Genomic DNA, 24220 nt, shown 5'->3' on the forward strand with positions numbered 1-24220 from the left:
TCCAGGTATCAATAATGAAATATTCCTGCGAGCAAAGGGATGGGACCTTGTGTAAAGCCCCAGCCCTGTCCCACAATCCCCCAGAGCCCACGGGGTGGGGCACTCACGGGGGGAGGGGGAATTGACCAGTTTCCTTGGAAAGGGGCTGAGGTGCAGGTGCCCAACGCAGGAGAAGGTTCCTGGCTGGGAGTGGAGACTGGCGCCTGCCTTGGACCCAGACTGGGGGCGGGGAGGGGGGGAGCCTAACCATATCCCATGGGCCAGGCTTCTGCCAGTCCCGCCTCTCCCCAGGCATTGTACCGGGGCTGTGGATTCCACTAGGCAGCAGGTGCCCCAGTCCCACGTATGAATCCCACCCTCAGTGCTTCAGGAGCTCTAGTCTGTGACCAGTCCCAGCTGAGTGCACAGAACAACAGGAGCTTCTGCAGCCCCTGCCCAGCCCTTAAAGTCACAGTCCCCGAGGCACAGCTGGACAGCCCCCCCAGACCAGCCGTAGTACACACAATAATCACCATCTCCGGCACAATGTGCACCCAGGGAAGTCACGCTTGCTTGGCCTATGGACAGTGGCTGTGATTTCAATCCGTGACTTAGGAGGTGGCTCTTTGGACCAGGCTGGAGAGAGGAAAGGTTCATATCCCATTCTCACGTCCCAGGCCACCCTGCACCTCTCCAGCCCTGCCCAGCAGGGAATGTCTGTGGGAATTAGACCCTGAGGCCCCAGGCCCCAGCTCTGGCTCTGTCGTGGAGAGGGGGAAGCTGAGGCAGGGACCGGGTGTGACTCTCCCAAGGTCACACAGTTAATCAGTGACACAGCCGGCAATAGCAGCACTCAGCTGCCCTGATTTCCAGGCCTGGGCTTTACGTCTCCCTCCCCTGGGTGTGGCTGCTGGGATGCCAGCTGCACAAAGGGGAGGGAGGCTGCTGGGGGCGCATTAAGCCATTGTTAGTGGCACAGCAGAGGCAGGAGCTGTTTTCCTTGCCTGGAGCCAGGGGCCTCCCCAGCACGCAGGCTCAGCAGCAGGTCAGTGGCATTTTACAGCAGGGAGGGGCGAGGACGCATTGGGCCCCCCATTCTGTGTGTGTGTGGGGGGGGGTGTCGCTGGCCCCCTTAAAGGGGGGTGAGGCACAGAGAGCTCCTGGCACCCCCCCAGCTCACCGAGCAAGTCAGCGGCGCAGCTGAGATGCACCTCAGCCCCTGTGCCCGCCCCGCTTTAGGCCCTGTTGTCTCCTGGTTGCCTTTCCATTAGGGAGCTGGACGGGGCTGGAGGGGGCTGGGCGCCGTCTCTCTGCTCCGGGGCCCAGGCTCCGGGTGAGGCCCCTGCTCCAGCCTGAGTTCTAAGCGGGCGCGTCAGCTGGGGAGCTCGCTCGCTGGCAAGGAGCCTTAGCAGGAGCTGCTCCCATTCCTGGGCGCTGCCCTTTGTTGTGGGTACAAAGAGCCCTGCTCTTCTTGCACCCCGCTGCCAGGGTTAGTGTGGGCCTGAGGGGTGGCAGGTGGAGCTAACGCTGCCAGCAGAACCTGTGAGGACCAGGCCGGGGCCGGCTGCTCTGGGTACAGCTAGGCTGCAACAAGCCCAGGTGGCACGCCTGGGCTAGCTGTATTGAGCGAGCAGAGGTAACCATAGCAATGAAGGGATGTGGCACAGACCCCCGCCTAGGTGAGCCACCCGAGCACGTACCCGGGCTCCCTGGCAGGCTTGTACTGGGGTGGCTAGCCCGTGCCCCCCTTGTCACCATACTCCTTACTGCAGTAGGTAGATTAAAGCTGGCGTCGGTGTGCCCACCCACGCTCCAGTCACACGACTGTACCCCCTGTTCCCTCCACCCTCACCTACCAGTGCAAAGTGTCCCCATGCTGCTCTGATTGGCTGCACAGGGCAAGGGACAGCGGCGGTTCAGGCCCCTTGTCTTTGAATCCGCTAGCCCAAGACTCACTCACCTGGTTCTGACAGCCGCTGAGGTGAGCCGGCTGCTCCCTAACACAGAGGCCTAAGGAGAGCCCTTCCTTCTCAGCGCTCAGACAGACTGCCGGGCACCCGGTCTGCTTCTGGATCAGATCCCAGGTAACAAAGGGCCTGCTGGCTCCCTTGACTGCCTGACAGGTTTGTGCTCTAGCCTGGGGTTCAGTCCTGCAAGCCAGTGGGAATCCCAGGGCGATGCTCTGGAACTGGTCACCACAAAGTCAGGCAGGACTCTGCTGAAGTCTCCTCTCTGGGAGCAGACTGTCTCCAGGCAAGAAGCTCACACGGCTTCACCTTCCTGGGTCTGACCTTGGAGCATTCAGCATATGCCCCTCCGTGCGCTTCCCACAGCGAGTCCACCCAGGTGGGGTCCTGGGGAAGCCAGAGGGTCCTGCACCCCCCACTTCGCAGTCAGACATGACTCTCAGCCAGCCAGTAAAACAGAGGTTTATTAGATGACAGGAACATGGTCTAAAACAGAGCTTGTAGGTACAGAGAACAGGACCTGCCAGCCAGGTCCATTTTAGGGGGCAGTGAGCCAGACAACCCCGTCTGCACTAACTCCACGTCCCCAGCCAGCCCCAAACTGAAACTCTCCAGCCCCTCCTCTCTGGCCTTTGTCTCTTTCCGGGGCCAGGAGGTCACCTGATTCCTTTGTTCTCCAACACCTTTAGCGATCACCTTGCAGGGGGAAGGGCCCAGGCCATCAGTTGCCAGGAGACATGTGCACTGGCCCTTTGCTCTGCAACAATTACACCCCCTTATCTCACCACCTAGCGACTTAAGAAATGCATAGGGGAAACTGAAAAAAGAAGAACCGGAGTACTTGTGGCACCTTAGAGACTAACAAATTTATTAGAGCATAAGCTTTCGTGGACTACAGCCCACTTCTTCGGATGCACCCCGACAGTATTCAGAGGAAACATTAAGAACAGTCCCACTTCGTCATACTGCCCAAAGAGGGTCAGGCCCCAGTTTGCTCCCTCTTACACAGAGTGCTTCATCCACAGATCCCAAAGTGCTTTATAGCGGGGAGGTCAGTATCCTTACTGCAGTGGTTCCCAAACTGTGCGGTGTACCTTCCTAAGGAGGTGGGGGGCATAGTAGGGTTGCCAGGTGCAGGGCCATCCCTAGCCATTTGGGTGCCCTATTCAGCCCCCCGCCCATGGGAACAGTGGCCAATGGGATCTGCGGGGGCAGGGGCAGCGCACAGAACCTCCTGGCCACGCCTTTGCCTAGGAGTCAGAGGGGGGACATGCCGGCCACTTCCTGGGAGCCGCCTGAGGTCAGCACCACCCGGAGCCCGCACCTCCCACACCCCAACCCCCTCCCAAAGCCTTCACCCTGCACCCCCTCCCACAACCCAACCCCCTGCCCCAGCCCTGAGCCCCCTCCCACACCCAAACTCCCTCCTGGAGCCCACACCCCGCACCCCCTCCCACCTCCTGCCCCAGTCCTGAGCTCCTCCAGCACCCCAAACCCCTCATCCCTTGCCCCACCGCAAAGCCCACACCCCAAGCCCAGAGTCCCTACCCCCTCCTGCACCCCAACCCCCTGTTCCAGCCTGGAGCCCCCTCCCACACTCTGAACCCCTTGGCCCCACCCCCAGCCTGGAGCTCCCTCCTGCACCCCAAACCCATCATCCCCAGCCCCACTCAGCTTTTGGAGATGCTTCCCACCCTCCCTGAGTGCAGGGACTTGCTGTAGTGGAGGGAGCTTGCGGGGGGCTAGCAGACATCGCTGTGGCTTGTTCCAGGTGAGCGCCTGAGACTGCTGGCCCCCACAGGGGGCAGCTGCATTGTGAGAACCCCACCCATTGCTGCCTCCTGGGTGAGAGGTGAGACAGGTGAGCTGCGTGTCCCCAGTACCAGCAGTTACTCTGCTCTGCTCTGGCATGTGTGGGGCAGGGGCCCAATGGAGTGTGTGTGTGTGGGGCGGGGACCCCGGGCACAGAGTTTGGAGCCAGATTTGACAGGTCCAGCAGTTGCTGGTGTTTGGATCCAGACAGAATGGCCACAGTAGGGTGACCAGACAGCAAGTGTGAAAAATCAGGATGGGGGTGGGGGGTAATAGGAGCCTATATAAGAAAAAGACCCAAAAATCGGGACTGTCCCTATAAAATTGGGACATCTGGTCACCCTAGGCCACAGCGTGGGATCCGCACTGCGGGGGGAGGTGGGGACAGTCCTCGCCCCCACAGCCACCACTCAGTACTGGAGTCCCTGCTGGGCGTGACCAGCCACTCTCCTGCAACGTGCCCTGCTTCTCCCCGTGCACCCCCGGCCGAGGCAGCCCAGCTCTCATCCCCTCTAGTGGGGAGAAACAAAAAGCGTTCTGAGCCTGCTCCTTTCGGTCAAGCAGCCCAGAGGGTCACGGTCCTGGGTTTAGTCCCGTAGACGACCCAGCCAGGGGTACTGCTAGGGGGGTTTGGTGCTTAGGCCTCAGGGGCACAACTGAGGTATTTCCTTTAACAAGGATGACTGGGCTGCTGTGGTAACCCCCATCGCTGGTATCTCGCTCGGCCTCTTCCTGCTGAACGGGATGAGTGGTGTCTAAGCCTTGCACGTACAGCCGGCTGCTCGCTGTGCATGTTGTGCCGCGGGTTCTGGGCAGGCGTCTGGTTACCCAGAGCAGCAGCAATGAAGGGCTGTCTCCGTGCTGAGGGGAGGAACCCAGGATCATGGACTGGGATGGAGCTAGGTCAGCCTAGGACTGCCCCAGCACCTGGTATCCTGGCCTGGGGGGATCGTGCAAGGTTCCGAGGCCCCGACACGTTACAGGACTGCACCCCTGCTCCCTTGCTCCATGGGGGCTTGTGAACCAGTTCACTCACCCCGTGGCAGCTCTCTTGGCTTGTCTAGCGCCCCCTGCTGACGGGCTCCAGCACTGTGGCAGTATCTCTCCCAGTAACTTGGCTCTAGGGTTGGGCGTCACCCTCTTAAGTGTACCCACTCCGGGGTCACAACTGTGCAAACTAGAAGTCCCTAAATGCCTTGAACACAAAGAAAATCCGTCCATGTTCTCTGGGCCCCTCCCTCAGCCTGCAGCGCCCCCACTGGGCCCAATAGTCCCTGCACTGGGATTGTACCCCGCCTTCCCTGGAGCTAGGCGGGGAACCCAGCCCCACCCTCTGCGCTGGGTTCCAGGCCAGAGCCCTGCACTGAACAGCCAGGTCTGCTCCTTGGCCTGGGTTGTGCTTTGTCCTGAGCCATTTCCAACCCTGAGGCTTCTTGGGCTGCCCCCCTACAGCCTAAGCTCCCACCCTCTCTATCTCGTCCAGCCTCCCTGCTTGGAGAGATTGCCACACTATCCCTGCTTGGGGCTTTTCCCAGACAGACTTTGTCACCACTTGAGCCTGGCCCTCCCACTTTACTGCAGCCACCATCTGCCCTTCATGGGGCAGTGCCTGATTCCCCCTGGGTGGGGCTCAGCCCCAGACTCTCCAGCCCTCAGGGCAAGCCAGGCTCCTACAGGGCTCTTGACTGTCCAGGGCCCCCCCGGGATGGGAGCCAGCAGCAGCGTCGCAGGGATCCTGACTGCATCCCATTGTCCCTGCCTCGCCTTCCCCAGTGCAGGTCTCCTCCTGGCAGCAGGGCACTGTCGCCAACCCCTGCCCTGTCTGGGAGGTGGGGCTGTCAGCCTGGCTGGGCCGAGTTCCTATGCACAGAACGGACGAGCGAAACGTGCTATCAGCCGCTGGCTCCCTGGCCTGGAGGGGTGGCAGAGAGGAGAGCTGCAGGAGTCTCTGTGGATTGCTGCTTCCTAGCGCCAGGGAGACCCAGGCACAATCTCTACTGACTGTCGCTAGATGAAGCGGGGGAGTGGCGGTCCTGCGGAAAGTCGTGCTGCCCCTGCCAATGGAGCTCAGCAGATGAACCAGCTCTCGAGCTAAGAGGAGCCTGGTTGTGTCTGTGCCTGCCCTGCCAAGAAGGGGCCCACTGCCGGTTGCATCAGTGCTGGTGGCTGATGCGGCTGCCCTGGCACTGAGCCCCCCACCCCTTGTTCTTCTTCGTTTTTGACTGATCACCAGTGACTCCAGCTCCCCGCTGGACACTACAGAGACAGGCAGCAAGCTGGTGATCCAGGACACGCGTGTGGCCGGCTCTGGCTGCCACCGGCTGTTCGTGCAGGACAGGACGGGGAGCGAACCCTCTCCGATCGGCCTCGCTGGCGTGGGCACTGGTGCCAGGCTTGTGGCTGCCCTTCCTGAGCTCCACCTGTCCTGGGCTGGCCTTGAGAAGAGACCCCCTCATTGATTGTGAGGCTACGGCATTGCTCTGGGGAGTGGGTTAATGTTGGCCTCCAGAAAGGGGATGTGCCCTTGCTGGCTTCTCTCTGGTGCCAGGAGGCCTGGAAGGAGTCTGGCTTTTGCTAGAGGTTTTGCTATTCTTCTTCTTCTTCTTTAATACCTGAGCAATATGGTGCTGGCAGAGGACTCTGGAGGCGCCGAGGTGGGGCCTGGAAGTTCCCTTAGTCCTTAGTTGGAAGGGCAGGTGATTCTGAACAAGGAGTTTCAGAGTAGCAGCCGTGTTAGTCTGTATCCGCAAAAAGAACAGGAGTGCCACAAGTACTCCTGTTCTTTTTGAACAAGGAGTGTTTTTCATGCAGTGTCTCTGTTCAGTCCGGGGGTTTCAGTGTCTACAGTGAAAGGGTTGTGCAGGTTTCCTTTGAGGATGAGTGATCGCTTTGTGAAAAGTGTCCACCCACAGGTGGTAGAGTGGTTTTGGTTTTTATTCTTTTCCCATGTGAGTTCATTCCAGAGGGTTGTGCTTGTCTGGTTTCACCCACGTAGTTGTCACTGGGGCATTTAGTGCACTGGATGAGGTACGTCACATGAGTAGGATCATGAAAGGGGTGGGGGGGACAGGGGGCCGATCATTGTAGCTGTGGAGATATGGCTGCAGGTTTGGCCTCTGTTGTTCTGGCCGGGTCTGGTGCCGCTTTGAGTTGGTGCGTCCTGGTCTGTGGGGAGTTTGCTTCTGATGATGAGCTTGAAGAGATTGGGGAGAAATAGGTGTTGTTAAAATTGCTTCTCATCTCAAAACGTGTCGCATCTTTGGTATCCGAAATGTCATGGTCCTGCCAGTTCTCCAGTTGCCCATAGGGGTCTTCCAGGGCAGACAAGACCTGAATTTCTAACGGGTCAGGGGAAGAGTTTAAACGAACTTCCCAGCCTTCTTTGTACATTGTAAAGGAGCAGAGACGGGCGCGGGGCTCTGCCGATGCCGTGCAGCGAGCGGAGCGCGTGCTAACCAATGGCACGCTGCTCGCCCACTCAGGGGCACTGGGCTCCCTGCAGCTGGCTGTCCTGTCTTGTTCTGCACAGCTCCTCGCAGATTTCCCATAAGGGTCCCGCTCACACACCTTACCCTGGGAAGGGCCGAGGCTGGGTTCCAGGGAACACCCTGGTCACAGCAGGTAGCCCCACAGGCCACTCTGGGCAACTAGTCCCAGCTGGTAGGGGCCCTGGAGCCTGAAGTGCCTGCCTAGGGGACAAGGGAAGGAGTCAGGCTGTTCTCGGGGAGTTCTGCTCCCCACAAAAGCTGATTCTCTGCTGCCCGGCACCTGGTGCCATCACTCCCCTGTGCAGTGTGGGCGTGAGGCGCTGCTGTCACTTTGCAGGGGGTGGCTGATGGCACAAGGTGCGGGGAGCCAGGCTGTTTGTGTCCCTCTTGCAGGGGTCCCCTCAGAAGGGACGGCCGTATGACAGCCAGCCCCCCAATGTATGTATTTCACATCATGGCTCCTTGCCAAGCTGCAGAGAGTGGACGAGCGAGCCCCACATACCTGGGACCCCGGCCTCCTGGGTGGGGATGGGCAGGAGGTGGCAGAGCCCGTATCCCTCCATGTGCTGTCTGTTAGGCCCAGCCTTCCTGTCCTATTCCAGTAACATCCTCCTTCCTTCCCCTGTGGGTTTCAGGCCGTCCAAGCCACCAGCCGGGAAGCTCTCTGCATCCCCACTGTCCGTCCAGCCACTCAGCCTGTCCTGGGCCGGCCCGTGGTACGACAGGGAGTGCGGTCCAGACTACCTGGTGGAAGCCCAGCGAGTCAGGACGTGGGAGTGGCGCACGCTGACCAGGACTTGCAGAGCTGAGTGGAGTCGCGAGGGGAGAACGGGTGCCAGGTCTGACCCGCCAGCGCCTACTGGCTCAGCGGCCCCAGCCAGGAGTGGGCAGGATGTCCCAAGGAGAAGGTAAGGTGCTGAATGTCCGGGCTGACACCTTTCAGTGCAGTGGGGTGCTTCCCTCCCACCCTGTCCTCTGCCACTGCCTGGGGCAGCCACCACCGCTGCCACTGGGGAAATGAACTTACAAACCCTTCAAGCAGCTGTGACGCCTTCGACAAGGGGAGGTCGTTAGCTATTTGCCCGATGGGCAGGCAAAGCCAGACCCAGACCTGGGGGCTCTGCCCAGCCAGGGGAGCTTGAGCCCAGCATTTAGAGTTTATTTTGCAAAGTGTAACAGGATTGGAACTAAATCAACTCTGGTTTGAACGTAACAAATCTGTGGGTGCATGGGGATGCCAGAGCTGTCGCAATGGAGCATGCCATGGCCGTGCTGAGCCAGTGGAAACCAAACGTCCCGGACCCTCTGAGCTAACGGAGAATTGCCCCAAACTGTGTGGGGGGGTAGGGCCTGTGACTCCTGGTGAGCCGTGCTGGCTCCCTGCCCTCCCGCTCCCATGGCACCGATAAGGTTTCTTGTCTCTCTGCCCCCATCTCCTCCTTCTCCCTGGATCTCCCCTGTCTCCATGGTCACCCTCATCCTCTCACTCCCCTCCAGCTCCGGCCCACCCTGTTTCTCATGTTGCCGCAGTGCCTAGGGACCCGAGTTGTGCTAGGTGCTTTACGGACTGCACAGACACGGTTCCAGCCTCAGCCTCCACGTGCTCGGGACCCAGGATTTAGACCATGCTGTGGCGAACTGGGACGGTTCTTACTGTGGTCTGGGAATGCTGACAGGGGAGTGTGGCTAGGATGGTCTGCATTGGGGGATGGGAGACTGACCCATGGAGAATACCTGAGCATGTAACATGAGAACCCAGGAAGGGGTTAGAGGCCAGGTGACACCTTTGCACAGGAAACTGAACAAAGGCTGTGGGAGGGGTCGCTGAAGGGAGGGTTTCAGGAGCTGGCTGGTGATATGGCTGGGAGGCAGACGGGGCTGTGACCTCCCAAGGGGGCTGGGGTGCCCTGGGACCCCAAGATGGACCTAACTGAGGGGGATCCTGTTGTCTGTGCCTGCAAGACCTGTCTTGGACTGTATTCCTGTCATCCAAATAAACCTTCTGCTTTACTGGCTGGCTGAGAGTCATAGTGAATCGTAGGAAGCCGGCGGTGCAGGGCCTTGTGTCCCCCCACACCCTATGACAACTGGTGGCAGTGGTGGGATGTACTGCACCCCGTGGGCGGCGCTTCCTGCAGTAAGTGACTGGGGAGCAGTAAAATGAAGGGGGCTCGACGAGGACCAGGTGGGCTGAAGAGTCAGAGAGAGACGGTTCAGGGGGCGATTAACCCCTGGGAGTGTGACCAGAGAGAAGGACTTTTGCAGTAACAGGGTCCCCTGGGGGATCGCAGCGAGCGGTCCCGGGGCGGAGGAGTCTGCAGCTTGACCCTGGCAGAGAGGTGGTGACCTGAAGAAGGGCTGGCACACCGGGGGTCTCCCTGGAACAGTGGAAAGCGGAGAGCACAGGCCGGCGAGTGGCCAGCAGGAGGATGGATGCTAAACGCCTTAAGAGCGACCTGGTGGAGCTGTGCAGGCAGAGGGGGCTGCGCATGGGGAGGTCCACCAAAGAACAGCTCATTGCCCAGCTGGAGGAGAGGGATCACTTGGATGAACCGAGCCCTGTCCCTGAGGGCAGCCACCCGGCGGATGCAGCGTGGGCCCTGGGGCCTGACATGGCTGGGAGGGGTCAGACTGCTGCCGAGGACATCCCGAGACCCTGCCTACCTATACCTAGGGGAGGGGTTGGGGGAGCCCAGCGAATACCGAGGGCACCCTGACCCCGGCGGCCAGCAGGGGATCGTCCCGGCGGAGCTCCCCGTCCAGCAGATGCGGCTGGAATATGACAGGGAGCTGAGACTGAAAGGGCTGGAGTTAAGGCAGCAAGAACTGAAGCAGGAGCGGGAAGAGAATGAGAACCAGCGTCAGCATGAGCTGGAACTGGCCCGGCTGAGGAGCAGTGGGGCCCCGGCTGCGGGGAGCGAGGGGGGACCCAAGACTGCAGAGCTTTGATAAGTGCTTCCTGGCCCAGCGTAAGGAGGGGGAGGACATGGATACCTTCCTGACGGCCTTTGAGAATACCTGCGAGCTGCTCCAGGTTGACCCTGCAGACAGGCTCCAGTTTCTCATCCCCTCACTGGACTCCACAGCCAGGGAGGTGTACAGCCGACTGAAAGGGGTGGAGACAGGGGACTACGAACTGTTCAAAAAGGCCCTGTTCCGCAAGTTTGGGCTGACCCCTGAGACGTACTGGAAAAGGTTCCGAAGTCAGCGTAAAACCTGTGAGGTCACATACCTACAACTAGCCAACCGGGCGCAGGGGTATGCCCACAAGTGGATAGCTGGGGCCCAAACTATAGAGGACCTGCTTGACCTAGTCGTACTGGAGCACGTGTATGAGCAGTGCCCATCTGACCTGAGGCGATGGTTGATGGACCAAAAGCCAGAGAACCCACAGCATGCAGGCCAGTTGGCCGACGAGTTTGTGAACAGTCGGGCAGGGGATAACTGGGAGGAGTCCCAAAGGAACAGTCCCACCACAACGCAAAGAGAGAGTCATCATGGGACCTCCCAGCGAGGAAATATGGAGAACCCCCACCAAAGGGGAACATCCAGCATTAGGTCCATTCGACCCACTCGAGGGGACCCACAGGACATGGGCTGCTATCACTGTAGCCAAAGAGGCCACATACGGGCCCAGTGCCTCAGGCTCAGGGACAGAATGAGCGAACCCAACCCACAGAGGGTTGACTGGGTAGAGACCCAGCCGGACGAGGGGCAGCATTAGGAGAGCTCCTCTGGGGGGCTGGATGCTCCAGACTCAGGGTTTTTGGTTTATACGGTGGGCGCGGGGCTGTCCCTCCGGAGAGAGTACCTTGTTCCCCTGGAGGTGGATGGGAGGAAGGTCAATGGATACTGGGATACGGGCGCAGAGGTGACGCTGGCCCGGCTCGAGGTGGTGACCCCAGATTGGGTGGTGCCCGACCCCTACCTGACCCTGACGGGGGTGGGTGGGACCCCAGTCAAAGTGCCCATGGCGAGGGTACACCTGAAGTGGGGGGCCAAGGAGGGCCCCAAGGATGTGGGGGTGCACCACCATTTGCCCACTGAGGTGTTGATGGGGGGGGGGGACCTGGAGGACTGGCCAAGCAACCCCCAGGGTGCCCTGGTTGTGACCCGTAGTCAGAGCCAGCGAGGGGCACGGCACCCTGGCCTTGGGGAGGGTGCCTTGCCTGAGGCGCAGGACCCTAACCTGGTGGGGAGGGAACGCCCAGGGACACGGCTCAGGGAGGCTGCAGCTTCAGACCCAGCGGGCGAGAGAGAGCAGGTGCCCATCCCTGTCCCAGCTGCTGAGTTCCAGGCCGAGGTGCAGAAAGATCCCTCCTTGCGGAAGATAAGGGACCTGGCCGACCTCAGGGCGGTACAGACCATGGGACGAGGTGGCCGGAAAAGGTTCCTGTGGGAGAAAGGGTTCCTGTACCGAGAATGGGCTCCCCCAGGGAAAATGGAGTCAGGGGGGATCAGGAGGCAGCTGGTGGTACCCCAGAAGTATCGCCACCAGCTGCTGTACCGGGCCCATGACATTCCCCTCTCAGGGCACCAGGGAACCTGGCGTACCCAGCAGAGGCTGCTACGGAGCTTTTACTGGCCTGGGGTCTTTGCTACTGTCCGACAGTACTGCGGATCCTGTGACCCCTGTCAGAGGGGGAGGAAGGCCTGGGTCAAGGGGAAAATGGCTTTAGGACCCTTGCCCAGCATAGAGGAGCCTTTCCAGAGGGTGGCCAAGGTTCAAAGGGGGACTCTGAACCAAGACAGCCCGAATCACCAACCTCCAGACTGGAACGCTGGGAGAAGACCACAGCCCAGTTGGAACCCCCGGGGTATTAGGGTGGGAAAAGGGCACAGGATGCATAAACCTTCCCACATGTGAACTACGAGTGCCATCGAACAACCCTGACCTAAGGGGGGGTGTGAAACTGGAGGGGCCTGGTGTAATTCTCACCAAGGAATGGGAGGGATGCTGGGGCATCCATGAGAACGGGGGTAGGTTCGAACTTCCCCGGGTCACTGGCTAAAATGACCCCGCTCAGTTCGGTCTCGAAGGGGGGAGAGACGTGACGAACTGGGACTGTTCTTACTGTGGTCTTTAAATGCTGACAGGGGAGTGTGGCTCGGATAGTCTGCATTGGGGGATGGGAGACTGACCCATGGAGAATACCTGAGCATGTAACACGAGAACCCAGGAAGGGGTTAGAGGCCAGGTGACACCTTTGCACAGGAAACTGAACAAAGGCTGTGGGAGGGGTCGCTGAAGGGAGGGTTTCAGGAGCTGGCTGGTGATATGGCTGGGAGGCAAACGGGGCTCTGACCTCCCAAGGGGGCTGGGGTGCCCTGGGACCCCAAGATTGACCTAACTGGGGGGGATCCTGTTGTCTGTGCCTGCAAGACCTGTCTTGGACTGTGTTTCTGTCATCTAAATAAACCTTCTGCTTTACTGGCTGGCTGAGAGTCATGGTGAATCGCAGGAAGTCAGAGGTGCAGGGCCTTGTGTCCCCCACACTCCGTGACACATGCCCAACACAAACCCAACCTAGTCTCTGTTGGATGGAATAACTGGTCCCAGAGAGTCAAAGGTGTTAACGTGATCACGTCCACACTGCACAACACCAACCAGTTAAACATGGGTTGGGCTTTGGTTTGAGTACAGAGACCTTGTGGTACAGAGTCCCATGGCAAACATACCAGACCCTTCCTGCCCATGTCTGGACGTGGTTGGTTAGGGAGAGAGAGAGAGACTGACTGACTGACTGACTAAAGCATTTGAAGGTGAAATCGAATGGTTCTGCGAAACCAGCTTAATCCAAACTCCTCTAAGTCCCTCTGTCCCAAAGCCCCGGGATCTGTGCTGCTCTCCAGCTTTAATCCGTCCTTTGGAGCAGCCCCTTCAGTGTGCTAGTCACCCAAGGGATCCCGCTCTTCCCTAAGGCCACACCTCCAAGGCTGAGCCTCTGCCCAGCGAGTGAGACAGCCTCCTGGTCACAGATGTTTAGGCTCTTGAGGGACCAGAGCCCCTCGGCAAGTGTTTGCAGTGAGGCCCGGCAGCCTTTTCCGAACACAGCAGGGTTTGTCAGTCAGCTGGACGCAGCATCGGGACGTCCTGGGGTCAGCACAGAGCAGCAAAGGATCAGACGAGTCCGGGTGCTGCACCCAGCCAAGCTGCCTTGGTACCCCTTTGGCTCTGGCTCTCCGTCTCTCCTGCCACGTCTCTCCCAAGAACCCACCCGTATTCCAGTCACCTGACACCTTTCGGTCCATCGTCCAGTCCTGCACACCCTTGCTGGGTTCCCATGCTCCACCTGCCGGAGATTCCCCGGGATAAGTGTCGATTTCTTAGTTGTTCGGGCTGCCATGGTCCTTGTAGACCCTCCACTGATATGGGTCAGTTTCAGCGAGTCCTTTAACGACCCCTTCATCCCACCCCAGACAGTTACCTGGCACCCCCCCCCCAACATGTTTCCTGCGCAGCTTTTTAATCCTTTCACCACCACTGGGTAGCAAAGTACAGAGGGAAACTGAGGCACACCTAGGAATCATCAAAATATTACAGAACATTTCCACTTCGTCACACCCTGCTCCAGAAAGAGGATATTGGATAGAGCCTCTTATGCTTCCAGACAGCCCTGGGAAGGAAAGGGCTAGTTCTGCTGTTGAATTGCGAGTGGATCACTGTGATTGGTGGTTACTTTGTCTTGTCAAAAGCAGGAAGGCAAAGGGGGAGAAGAGAGAAGTTGGGAGAAATACAGAAGTTTTCGGGGTCCAAAGCAGCAGGTCAGTCTGAGACGGATGCTCTGGGCTAGCATGACAGCTGTAGCTCTGGACCCAGCTCCCTTCCCCAGTCTGAGACAATATCTGCTGGTCTGGGCAGGTCCCTTTTCCTGCATTAGTCCTGCTCAGGCAGGACAAAGCTGGATGGGCCGTCTCCTCCCATCCTGCTGGTGCTGTCGGGCGCAGCTGGTCTCAGGACCAGGTGAAAAGCTGGGAGAGAGAGGACAAGAGAGGATAGTGGAGGACAGAAAGGGATGCACGAGGGAAGGGCAGTCAGAGCAGGACTCCCGTGTATCAGGCTGGGATCCTCGCTAATGTGTCGCTCAGCTGCTCGTGGCCCGCACTGCCCTGTCTCTCTCCCTGCAGGTGGGGGAAACAAGGAGGCGCTTGAATACCAGGATGTTACAATAAACACCGTGGCGAAGGCTTCGGACCTGTACACCCAGCTCGAGAAACTTGGGGCGTAAGTCGGTGGTGGGGTTCATCTGCAACAACTGGACTCCGCAGTCTTGTCTCCAGAGATGCCCTGGGGCTCTGGCTTGCGCAGCAGAGATGTCTCGGGGAGGGGGCGCTCCCTGTTCTGGTTCTGTGTATGTTTATGGCAGAGTGTAATGGAGAGGCTGCAGGGCTGGGCGTCAGGAGACCTGGGTTCTCTTCCCGGTCCTGTCCTTGACCCCCTGGGTGACCTTAGGCAAGTCACTTCCCTTCTCTGCCTCGCTGTTTTCCCTTCCACCCCTTGGCCGGTCATGTTACAAACTCTCTGGGCAGAGGCCGTCTTCACTGTGTCTGTGCAGCACCTGGCACAACCAGGCCTCTGAGCACTAATACAGCTAGTCTGTAAAGCCGTGCAGGTGCTCAGAGGCCACGGTGATGGGCCAAGGTGGCTGGGGGACAGGAAGGTGTCGATGTAAATGACCAGGCTTTTTCCGGCTGCATGGGAGAGCTGGAGCTCCTGGCCTCGGGCCCCGTTTTCCTGTATTTCCTTGGTTTGTCGTGATTGGCTGCAGGGCCGTCCTTAGGCATACGCAGCATACATTGCTGCTTAGGGCACCCGAAAATTTGGGGCACCACTGGGACCAGAGGCACCAACTTCTAGGGTTACCATATTTCCACAATCAAGAAAGAGGACACTGGGGGGAGGATTGAAGCTCTGCCCTAGCCCCGCCCCCATCCACTCCCTTCAACTTCCCACCCCCTGACTGCCCCCCTCAGAACCCCAACCCCCCTGCTGAGAACCCCCACCCTAACTGCCCCCCTAGGACCCTACCTGTCCCCTGACTGCCCTGACTCTTATCCACTTGCATGGGTGGCAGGTTGTAGAAATTTTGGTGGTGCCCAGAAACCGTCCCCCCCACCTGCCTAAGGCTCTGGGAGGGGGGTTGGGCGGGGGGAGGAGGTCTGGGGTGCAGGTCCTGGGCTGGGGATTAGGATGCAGGAGGGGTGCAGGGTGCAGGCTCTGGGATAGAGTTTGGGTGCTGGGTGCAGGCTCCGGGCTGGGGCAGGGGGTAGGTGTGCAGGAGGGGGTGAGGGGTGCAGGCTCTGGGAACCGGGGCCACAACTGGGAGTGGGGCTGGGGCTGGGCTGGGGGCAGAGCTGGGTGACACTTCCTCTCTGCTCCCCATGGGGGCTGGCCCAGGCCCCGCTGCACCCCCTGAACATTACTCCACTCGCCCCTAGGGGGCGCACCCCACAGTTGGGCACCACTGCCATAGAGCCTAGGAGACCCAGTCCTGGCCCAGGCCCCTGGCGTGTCAGGCACTGTGCAGACACTGAACGAAAAGACAATCCAAGTTCATTGTTGCTGTCTGCCAGCTGCACTAGCTATGGTCTGTTCTGTCCAGTTCTCCCTGGGGATCCCCAGCTGTCGAGTTCAAATCCCGGTGCTGCTGGGATACACCTAGGAGCTGGCCTGGAGCTCCCCATTCCCACTGCAAGCTGCCTTGCTGGGCGGGAAGCAGGAGACAATCCCCCCTTCTGCTCTCTCCCAGTGGGAAGTTCGGGCTGGTTTACAAGCTGCAGGAGAAGGCCACTGGGAAGATCCGGGTGGGGAAATACTTCCGGACGCGGACCCCCAAGGAGCAGGAGGCAGCCTGTAGGGAGGTGGAGCTGATGAATCTGCTGCATCACCCCAGGCTGGTGCAGTGCCTTGCGGCCTTCCAGAGCCGGGCGGAGCTGGTGATGGTGATGGAATAGTGAGTGGGGCGTGCTGGGCTGGTACGGGGGGTGGGAGCGGGGGTCTGATTAGAGCAGCCTCCGCTGACTCGCTCACTGCCAGGTGCATGGAGGGGGCGAAGGGCACCTGGCTGCACCTCGGAGGGGATAGCAGGCGTCCCACCTGCGCAGGCTCCAGCCCTGCTGCCCTGGGCTCCACGTGTTCTGGGGCGTGTGTGCCCGGGGGCGACTCACAGACGATCGATCGGAGTTGAATGGGAGGCTGAGTCTAGAAGTGGGCAGTGTCTGCTGAGGCCCCCGCCCGCTTTCTGGCATTAGGAGTGGGTGGTGCGAATCCAGAACCCCTGGCCTCTTCCTGCCTGAGACCTTCACCGTCCAGAAGGGATAGCAAGGCGTGGGATTTCCAGAGGGGCCAGTGCCCAGGGCTGCAGCCTCCAGCCCCTACCGGGAAGAGAGGGATCGGGGTCGGGGAGGGCTGTTCACACAGGTTTCCGGATTTGACTTGGTTGGGTGTCTTTGCTCCCTGCCCCCAGGACACTGTGTCCAAGGGGCTTCTCCATGTACCTGTTAGTTGAGTTTAGTGCCTGAGCCGAGTCCCTGGGTAGCAGGGTCTGGGCTGGCACTGCCATGGGTGCAAGATAGAGCCGGCCCTCGGAGCGAATTCCTAGGACAGGTGCCCCTCTGCTCCTGGCAGCGTCGCAGGCGGGGAGCTCTTTGAGAGGATTGTGGATGACGACTTCGAGCACACGGAGCCCACCAGCATTCAGTACATGAGGCAGATCCTAGAGGGGATCCACTACGTCCATCACCAGAGCATCGTCCACCTGGACCTCAAACCCGAGAACATCGTCTGCGTCAGCACGAGCAGCCACTGGGTCAAAATCATCGACTTCGGCCTGGCACGGAGACTGGGTGAGTGAGAGGGGCCCGGCTGCGCAGCCCTGTCCTGGGATCTCCCCTCTCGCTGTCCCGGAGCTAACGCCGCCTCCACGGGGGAGAGGCCCTGATTCAGCAAAGCGCTGCTGCACGTGCTTAACCGTATGTTCCTGAGTCCATCCCTATTCAGCAAAGCGGAGACTTTCCCGTGTGTCAGGAACAGGGGTGGGCAGGGGGGGCCCAGGAAATAACCAGCCTGACCCTTTGCCCAAAACTGCAACCAAACCTGCCACATTGGGCATCCCCCTTGACGCCCCTGGGGCCTGGCTCTGGGGGCAGCTGAAGTCAGTGGGAGCTGCCAGTGCCCGGCGTCCCGGCAAATTGGCCTCCCAGCTATAGCAATCCGCGTTGAGCCTGGGCTTGCTTCTGTGACTGGGGCTTTGCAGTGCACCTCCCTGGCTCTGGGTGGAAGCTCCAACCCCCAAGGAGGCTGGTGCTGGGGCGTTTGGAGCTACAGGGACTTTCCTGCAATGTTTCCTGCCTACTTTTGTAGGGCAAAGACACTGGGCAGGGCAGTGGGCTGGCGCTCGGGGGACCCGGGGTCTATTCCCAGCCCCTCTGTGCTTCGTCTCCCTGTCTGTAACGTGCGGGTGGTGACATTGCCCTTGCAGGGGAGTTGGGGGCTTTGTCCTGAATGTCTGCAGAGCACTGGAGACCCACAGAAGCAAGGTGCTGTCAACGTGCCAAGTAGATTCCCCACCTCTATTGCAAATTCAGCTCCAGCTCCATTTCAGTTACATGCCACCGGGGATGCAAAGAACTGGGCTCTGCCCGTGCGCCTTGGCACTGGAGAGCGCCGAACCAGCTCCCAGCTCCTGCTGGGCTCAGACGAGGGACAGTCCCTTGGGCGCAGGCTGCAGCCCCAGCTCCCTGGGCACGGTCAGAGTCAATGCACCTGACTCTGGTGTCGGGCTGGTCCTGTTTCCCCGTCTGCCCTTTGTCAGCTCCTGGGGCAGGGCCTGTCTCCCGCTGTGCAGCACCCGGCACAGGACTCCAATATCAGGTATGGCCTCTCGGTGCTGCTCCCCTGCACCTGTGGGTAATTGCTGCTGTAGTGCATTGCAATGGGGATGCCAGAGACATGGACACGGGGAGGCTGTGCTGCCCCCTTGCTGTTGCTGTGGGAAGCACGGTCTGCAGGGATGGGGATGCTGGACTGCTCCTCTCTTGCCCCTTCAGATCCAAAGAGCCCCGTGAAGGTGATGCATGGCACCCCGGAGTTCATGGCCCCGGAAGTGATCGCCTTTGAGCCGGTGGGATTCACCACGGACATGTGGAGCATCGGCGTGATCTGCTACATCCTGTACGTTGCTCCCCATTAACAGCCTTCGGGGCAGAGGTCCCGGCTGAGTGAGTAACAGCCTCTTCTCTTGCTCCCCAGGCTGAGTGGGGACTCCCCCTTCCAGGGGAACAGTGACATGGAGACGCTGCACAACATCACGGCTGCCCAGTGGGAGTTTGACGAGGAGACCTTCTCAGAGATCTCCCAGGAGGCCAAGGACTTCATCAGCCAGCTACTGCAGAAAGACAGCAGGTAGAGCAGCTGATGTTGGGGGGAGGGAGAAGCGGTACTACCCAGAGTGTTCAGGGGCGGGGGGAGAAAAAGCACTCCAAGGGGATGGGGGGAGCAGCACCAGGTGCGGAGCTGCAGCTGGGGACTGAGAGGTTGGCCCTTCCCAACACACACACCTCCTCCCCCAGCCCTGAGTAGGTGGTTGGGAGGGACACCCTCCATGGGGAAACAGGCCTCCCTGGGGGAGGGCATGGGAAGGCCTGGGTGGGGATGGGAGCCCGGATAGCAAGTAGGGGCATTTGCCAATGCCTGGGAGAATGGGTGACGCTGGATAAGAACATAAGAGCAGCCAGGCTGGGTCAGACCAATGGTCCATCCAGCCCAGTGTCCTGTCTTCCGACAGTGGCCAGTGCCAGATGCCTCAGAGGGAATGAACAGAACAGTGAATCATCAAGTGATCCATCCCCTGTCGCCCATTCCCAGCTTCTGGCCAGGGACAGCTCTAGGTTTTTTGCCACCCCAAGCAAAAAAAATTTTGGCTGCCCCCTGTCCCAGCCCTGGGCTCCTCGCCGCACCCTCTGCCATCCCAGTCCTGGGCTCTCCCCCCCCACACACACACTCCCTGCTGCCCCAGCTCTGGGCTCCCTCATTCCTCCCCACCATTGCCCCCCCATACACACACCTCCTGCTGCCCCAGCCCTGGGCTCCCCCCCCCCCGCACCCTCCTTCCACCGCAGCCCTGGGTCACTGGTAACTTGCTCCCAGGGCGGGTCATTCAGCAGGAATTTTAGATGTGCACAGAACACAGACAGGATTGGTTCCCATATGGTTACAGAACTGCAGTAAAGTGGAACAATTTTCAGCTTGTGTGATTGGAGGATATCTGGATACATATTATAAGACTGTCCTACATAAATGAGGAAAAGTTGAGGTGCCTTTATTATTCTTTTGTTCCACTCTTTCTTTCTATGGGGAATTTGCCAATGCGATATCACTGTCTTCCTTTTAAACAAACAAACAAACAAACAAAAGGCAATGGCTGTTGAAAATAGCAATTCCAGTCCTAATAACCACTGGGAAGCATTTCTTGCTCAATTTTATCCTACTTTTTCTACAGCAAGTTACAGTGGATCAGTATATTTGATTTGGGAGAAATGAAGTAACAGCTGTCCAAACTGAGCTTGAGGTGTTCAAATCTGCCCACTCCTGAATTTTGAGGTGTTCAAATCTGGAAGGCAGGTGCTGGGGGGGAGGAGGGAGGGGGTTGTGGCTCTGCGGGGGAGCACGGCAGCATGTATGCAGCAGTGTGTCTGGCGCTGCGCGGAGCCAGACATGCTGGTCTGAGTGGCACGGTAAGGGGGCTGGGGGGCTGGATGGGGCGGAAGTTCGGGGGGGCAATCAGGGGCAGGGAGAAGGGGGGGTTAGATGGGTCTGGGGTTTGGAGGGGTGATAGACTGCAAGCAGGAAGAAGAGATTGTAGAGGCACTTGGGAAAATGAGAGCGCACCTGGGCCAGATGAAGTCCAGGTGGATGCGCTGAAGTCACGGGGAAGGGAAGGCGTAGCGTATTTTACAAGTCTATTCAATGATATTCTTAAGAAAGAGAAAATGCCAGATGAATGGCATAAAATCCCTGTGGTGCCCAGTTTTAAACCTACAGGAGATATTATCTTGTGTGCTAATTATCGCCCAGTGAAGCTAATGTCATATGCTATGAAAATATGGGAGAAGAATATCGAAAAGCATCTCTGTGGAGCAGTTGAAATTTGGAAAGGTCAGTGTGGATTTACGCTGGAAAGGAGTACAATTGATGCTCTATATGGTCTACGAATCCTCAAGGAGAAGTTCAGAGAAAAGAGATGGTCTTTGTGGGCTTGGAGAAGGTGTATGATCATGTCCCAAGAGAATTAGTTTGTTTTAGTTAGTGTCAGAGAAGTGTGCTGGAAGGATGTGTTTGTCTTGTCCAGGCTACATGCAATGGAGTGACTATTGTAGCCAAAACCGAATGGGACTACAGTAGAGATTTCCAGAAAATGCTGGCCTGCACCGGGGTCAGCGCTGAGCCCTGCTTTGTTTGCCATTGTCTTGGATGTAATAAGTGAGACTATATGAAGAGAGCCTTGGAATTTGCTGATGACTTAGGGATATGGGCAGGAGATTGGGAGGCCCTGCAAACCAACTTTGAACAGTGCAACACAGTTTTGAGCAGGCTAGACTTAGAGTGAACATTGGTGAGACTTAGGCTGTGATAACTGAGAGAGGAGGACTCCCCAGAAAGGATGTTGCGAACACCTGAGAAACACAAAGCGTTCTCTATCTGTATCACCGTCTCCCAGTATTTTTCAATCAAGGTTTATGTGAGTGGCCCAGATCTCTCCATGCAAGAATATCTTTACAACCCCAACCACCTCTGAGTTTTCTGTAGCTCAGTGCAGTGACTATATTTATAACCCCCAAATGTTATTAGTTTTTAAAATAATCAATCAGTCACAATCAAAGTATTTCAAAAATAATTTTAAACCCTTCTTCTCTTTGTATAATTTTGATAACACCTGCATACCTGTATGCATTATCCAGCAATTGTAATAAATTATTTAGTTTTTATTAAAATCTCATAATTGTCCCAATAGCTAAAAATAATTCACTTCAATTTTTAATTATTCTTTCTCCCCCCCCCACCCTCCAGCCTCACCTCTACTCCTCCTACTGTTCTTCACCCCCTTTCCAGGACCTGGGGGGCAGCTCCAGGAGCTCCTCACCCTGCTCTGTCACTATCCAGGCAGGTGCGGGGGGCAAGAGTGAGCAGCAGAGGCACCGTCCTGTCCCCATTGCTCCCAGGGGTGTGGGGTCGCACTGGGCTGCTGGGCTTTTTGCTCCCCTCCCCACCCTCCTTGTGGGGAGCAAGTGGAGGGGACAGACTCTGCTGGCTTCTGGTAGGCTGAGCTTTGTGAGAGGCTGGAGCGTCTCCTGGCATCTCCAGATGGGCTCTGGCCCCCCCGGAATCCGTCACTGCAGAACATCAAGAGTTGGCAACAGTGGGATAAATGGAAATCCCAGACGGCACGTAGGGCCTCTGGGGAGGGCAGCGCGCCTGTGGGAGCAGGAGACAAAGAGACAAAGCTGCAGGTGTTGCCACCCCCTTGCCCTTTGGCCCCCCCAGCTCACACCAAGCCAGTGGGGCCTGTGAGGGTGGAGCTGTCACTGGCTTGACCTTCTCCCAGGCCAGAGAGCCTGGAGCCCACTGCGGAGATCACTGCCCATCTCCAAAGGGCGGCGAGTCATTGCTGGCTCTCCTGAGCGACGGAGCTGCATAACCCCCCCCTCCCCCATGCTGTCGCCCCCAGCTGCCGGCTGCCCAGCGACCAGGCCCTCGCGCACCCCTGGCTGCAGAAGACTGAGCAGAGCGAGACGAAGGTTCTGTCCAAGGAGAGGATGAGGCGATTCCTGGCCCGCCAGAAGTGGCAGGTGCGTTTTGGTGCCGGCTCTGCTGGGGCTGCCCTCTGCCAGCTGGACAGGGTGTGGCCCGTGCTCTGCGGGGGCCATGCGATGACCCAGTTGGGAAAGGGGCTTCAGGAAAGAGCTCCCCCCCTGCCATGGAGCCTGGGCTGTCCAGGCCGCTGTCCCCCCTGGGGGCAGAGAGGTCTCCTGCCCTTCAGTGCTGGTGCGGGCCAGCCTGTGCTCGGGCCTGTGGGGGTAGGGAAGTGATGGCTCGTTCCCAGCTGGCTGGGATTGGAACTTTCTCTGCTTCTTTCCGCTCTAGAAAACAGGCAACGCCGTGGTGGCCCTGCGGAGAATGTCCCGGCTGGCCCAAAAGCTGGATGATGTGGTGACCACCCCCAGTGCCCAGGAGAAGGGAGGTAATGGCCCAGCCTGTCAGAATGTGTTAACAACCCCCCCTCCCCCACACACACACACAACCAGCACAGGCTCCTTGTCCGTGCCCCGGGCCCTTTGACTCTTAGCCCTGCCCTCCCTGTCACATCTCCCAGCTCACCCAGCCACGGCTCCTGCCGCCACGCGACCAGCAGCCTCCAGCCCCTGTTCTGACTCCTGCACATCCCCAGCCCCCCCCACCCCATGCCCTGACTCTTGCACCCCCCCCCCCACATCCCCACCCCCACCCTGAGCACCAAACGGGAGCTCCTGCAGCCCCCCCCACACACACATTCCCACCTGCACCCCCGGTCTGGGATCCCGGCTGCTGGGCCCTTGCCAGCTGGGGTTCCGCATGCCCCGCTCAGCCCACTGCCGAACTAGGTGAATGGAACCCCAGGCCGGCAGTGGGCTGAGTGGGCTGGTGGCGTAAGATCAGCGTTTTAATTTCATTTTAAATTAAGCTTCTTAAACATTTTGAAAACCTTGTTTACTTTACATACAATAATAGTTTAGTTTATATAATATAGACTTATAGAGAGAGACCTTCTAAAAACCGGCACGCAAAACCTTAAGTTAAAGTGAGTAAGTGAAGACTTGGCACACCACTTCTGAAAGGTTGCCGACCCCTGCTCTGGATGAAATACAGACCTGCAGCTGGGCGGTTTGTGGTCCCTGATTTCTCGCGGGAGGATGGTGACAGCTGAAAAGCCCTGTGTTAACAATCCCGTTGTGCCTGGGGAACGTCACCGTCCTGGTGGAGCCTCATCACGGAGAGAGGTCGTCTCTGGAGCAGTCCAAGCCCATCTACTGCAGGCTTGGAGGATCAGGCTGTTAACAATGAGTCCTGGAGTGATGGGCTTTATGTTAAACATATGCCACTTAACTGGTGAGCTGGTGTCTGCAGACCCAGCTGGAGGTCTTGCACGGCTGCATTTCGTCCTGGCACAGAGCACCACAGCAATCCAGCCTCAGTGCATGGACCAGTGGTGCCAACCCCACATCCCTCAGTCTGTTACTAGCTAGAGCTGGGAGAAGACATTTTAGCAGCTGTTGGGTTATCTGTCGCTCATTAGGTATCTAGTTTGGTGAACAGTCTGGAAGAACTCCAGGGCTGAGATCCATCTTGGCAAGCTGAGGCAGATGCCCTCAAGGGAAGGGGATGTTGTGGGGCTGGCTAGTTGTTCAAACTGATTTTTCCTTGACCCATTGACTTCACTGCCATCTTGCCTGAGTTTTCATGGATTCGTAGGATTTTTTGTTTAATTTTAAGACCAAAAGGGATCCCTGTGATCATCTAGTCAGCCCGTGCGTGACACAGCATAGGACTTCCTTGGCTGATTCCCGCTTAGAGTCCACTAGCTGCCGTTGCAGATCTTTTAGAAAAGGTATTTGGTCTTAATTAAAAACTTGCAGTGCTGAAGAATCCAGAACAGCCCTCGGTAAGGTTGTTCCAGGGGTTAATTACCCTCACTGGTAGCAATGCGCACCTTATTTCTGCTGCGCGTGTGGCTAGCTTCATCTTCCAGCCATTGGATCTTGTTAGCACTTTGTCTGCTAGATTGAAGAACCCTCTCCTATTAGAAATCTCCTCCCCAGAGAGGTACCTGCCCTCTGTCATCAAGTCACCTCTTAACCTTCTCTTTGATAAGGTAAATAAGAACATAAGAACGCAGGGATTTGGAGCAATCAAATTTTTGAATTGCTCCGCTCCGGCTC

General features: G+C 58.3%; 1 protein-coding gene across 3 annotated transcripts in view; it reads left to right on the forward strand.

Annotated features, from left to right (window-relative positions):
* The first annotated feature begins 954 nt into the window (after positions 1–954).
* Positions 955–24220, forward strand: part of LOC128829184 (myosin light chain kinase, smooth muscle-like) — a 38342-nt gene continuing 15076 nt past the window's right edge. For all 3 annotated transcript variants that reach the window (XM_054014459.1, XM_054014458.1, XM_054014460.1), the window contains exons 1-9: positions 955–1024; positions 7882–8154; positions 14375–14471; positions 15997–16200; positions 16875–17092; positions 18296–18419; positions 18498–18650; positions 21973–22093; positions 22389–22485. In XM_054014459.1, the coding sequence (XP_053870434.1) occupies positions 8139–8154; positions 14375–14471; positions 15997–16200; positions 16875–17092; positions 18296–18419; positions 18498–18650; positions 21973–22093; positions 22389–22485 (1030 nt within the window). In that variant the 5' untranslated portion in view covers positions 955–1024; positions 7882–8138. The remainder of the gene's footprint in view (positions 1025–7881; positions 8155–14374; positions 14472–15996; positions 16201–16874; positions 17093–18295; positions 18420–18497; positions 18651–21972; positions 22094–22388; positions 22486–24220) is intronic.

The sequence above is a fragment of the Malaclemys terrapin genome, chromosome 25, assembly GCF_027887155.1.
Source record: "Malaclemys terrapin pileata isolate rMalTer1 chromosome 25, rMalTer1.hap1, whole genome shotgun sequence".
In the NCBI taxonomy this organism is placed as follows: Eukaryota; Metazoa; Chordata; order Testudines; family Emydidae; genus Malaclemys; species Malaclemys terrapin.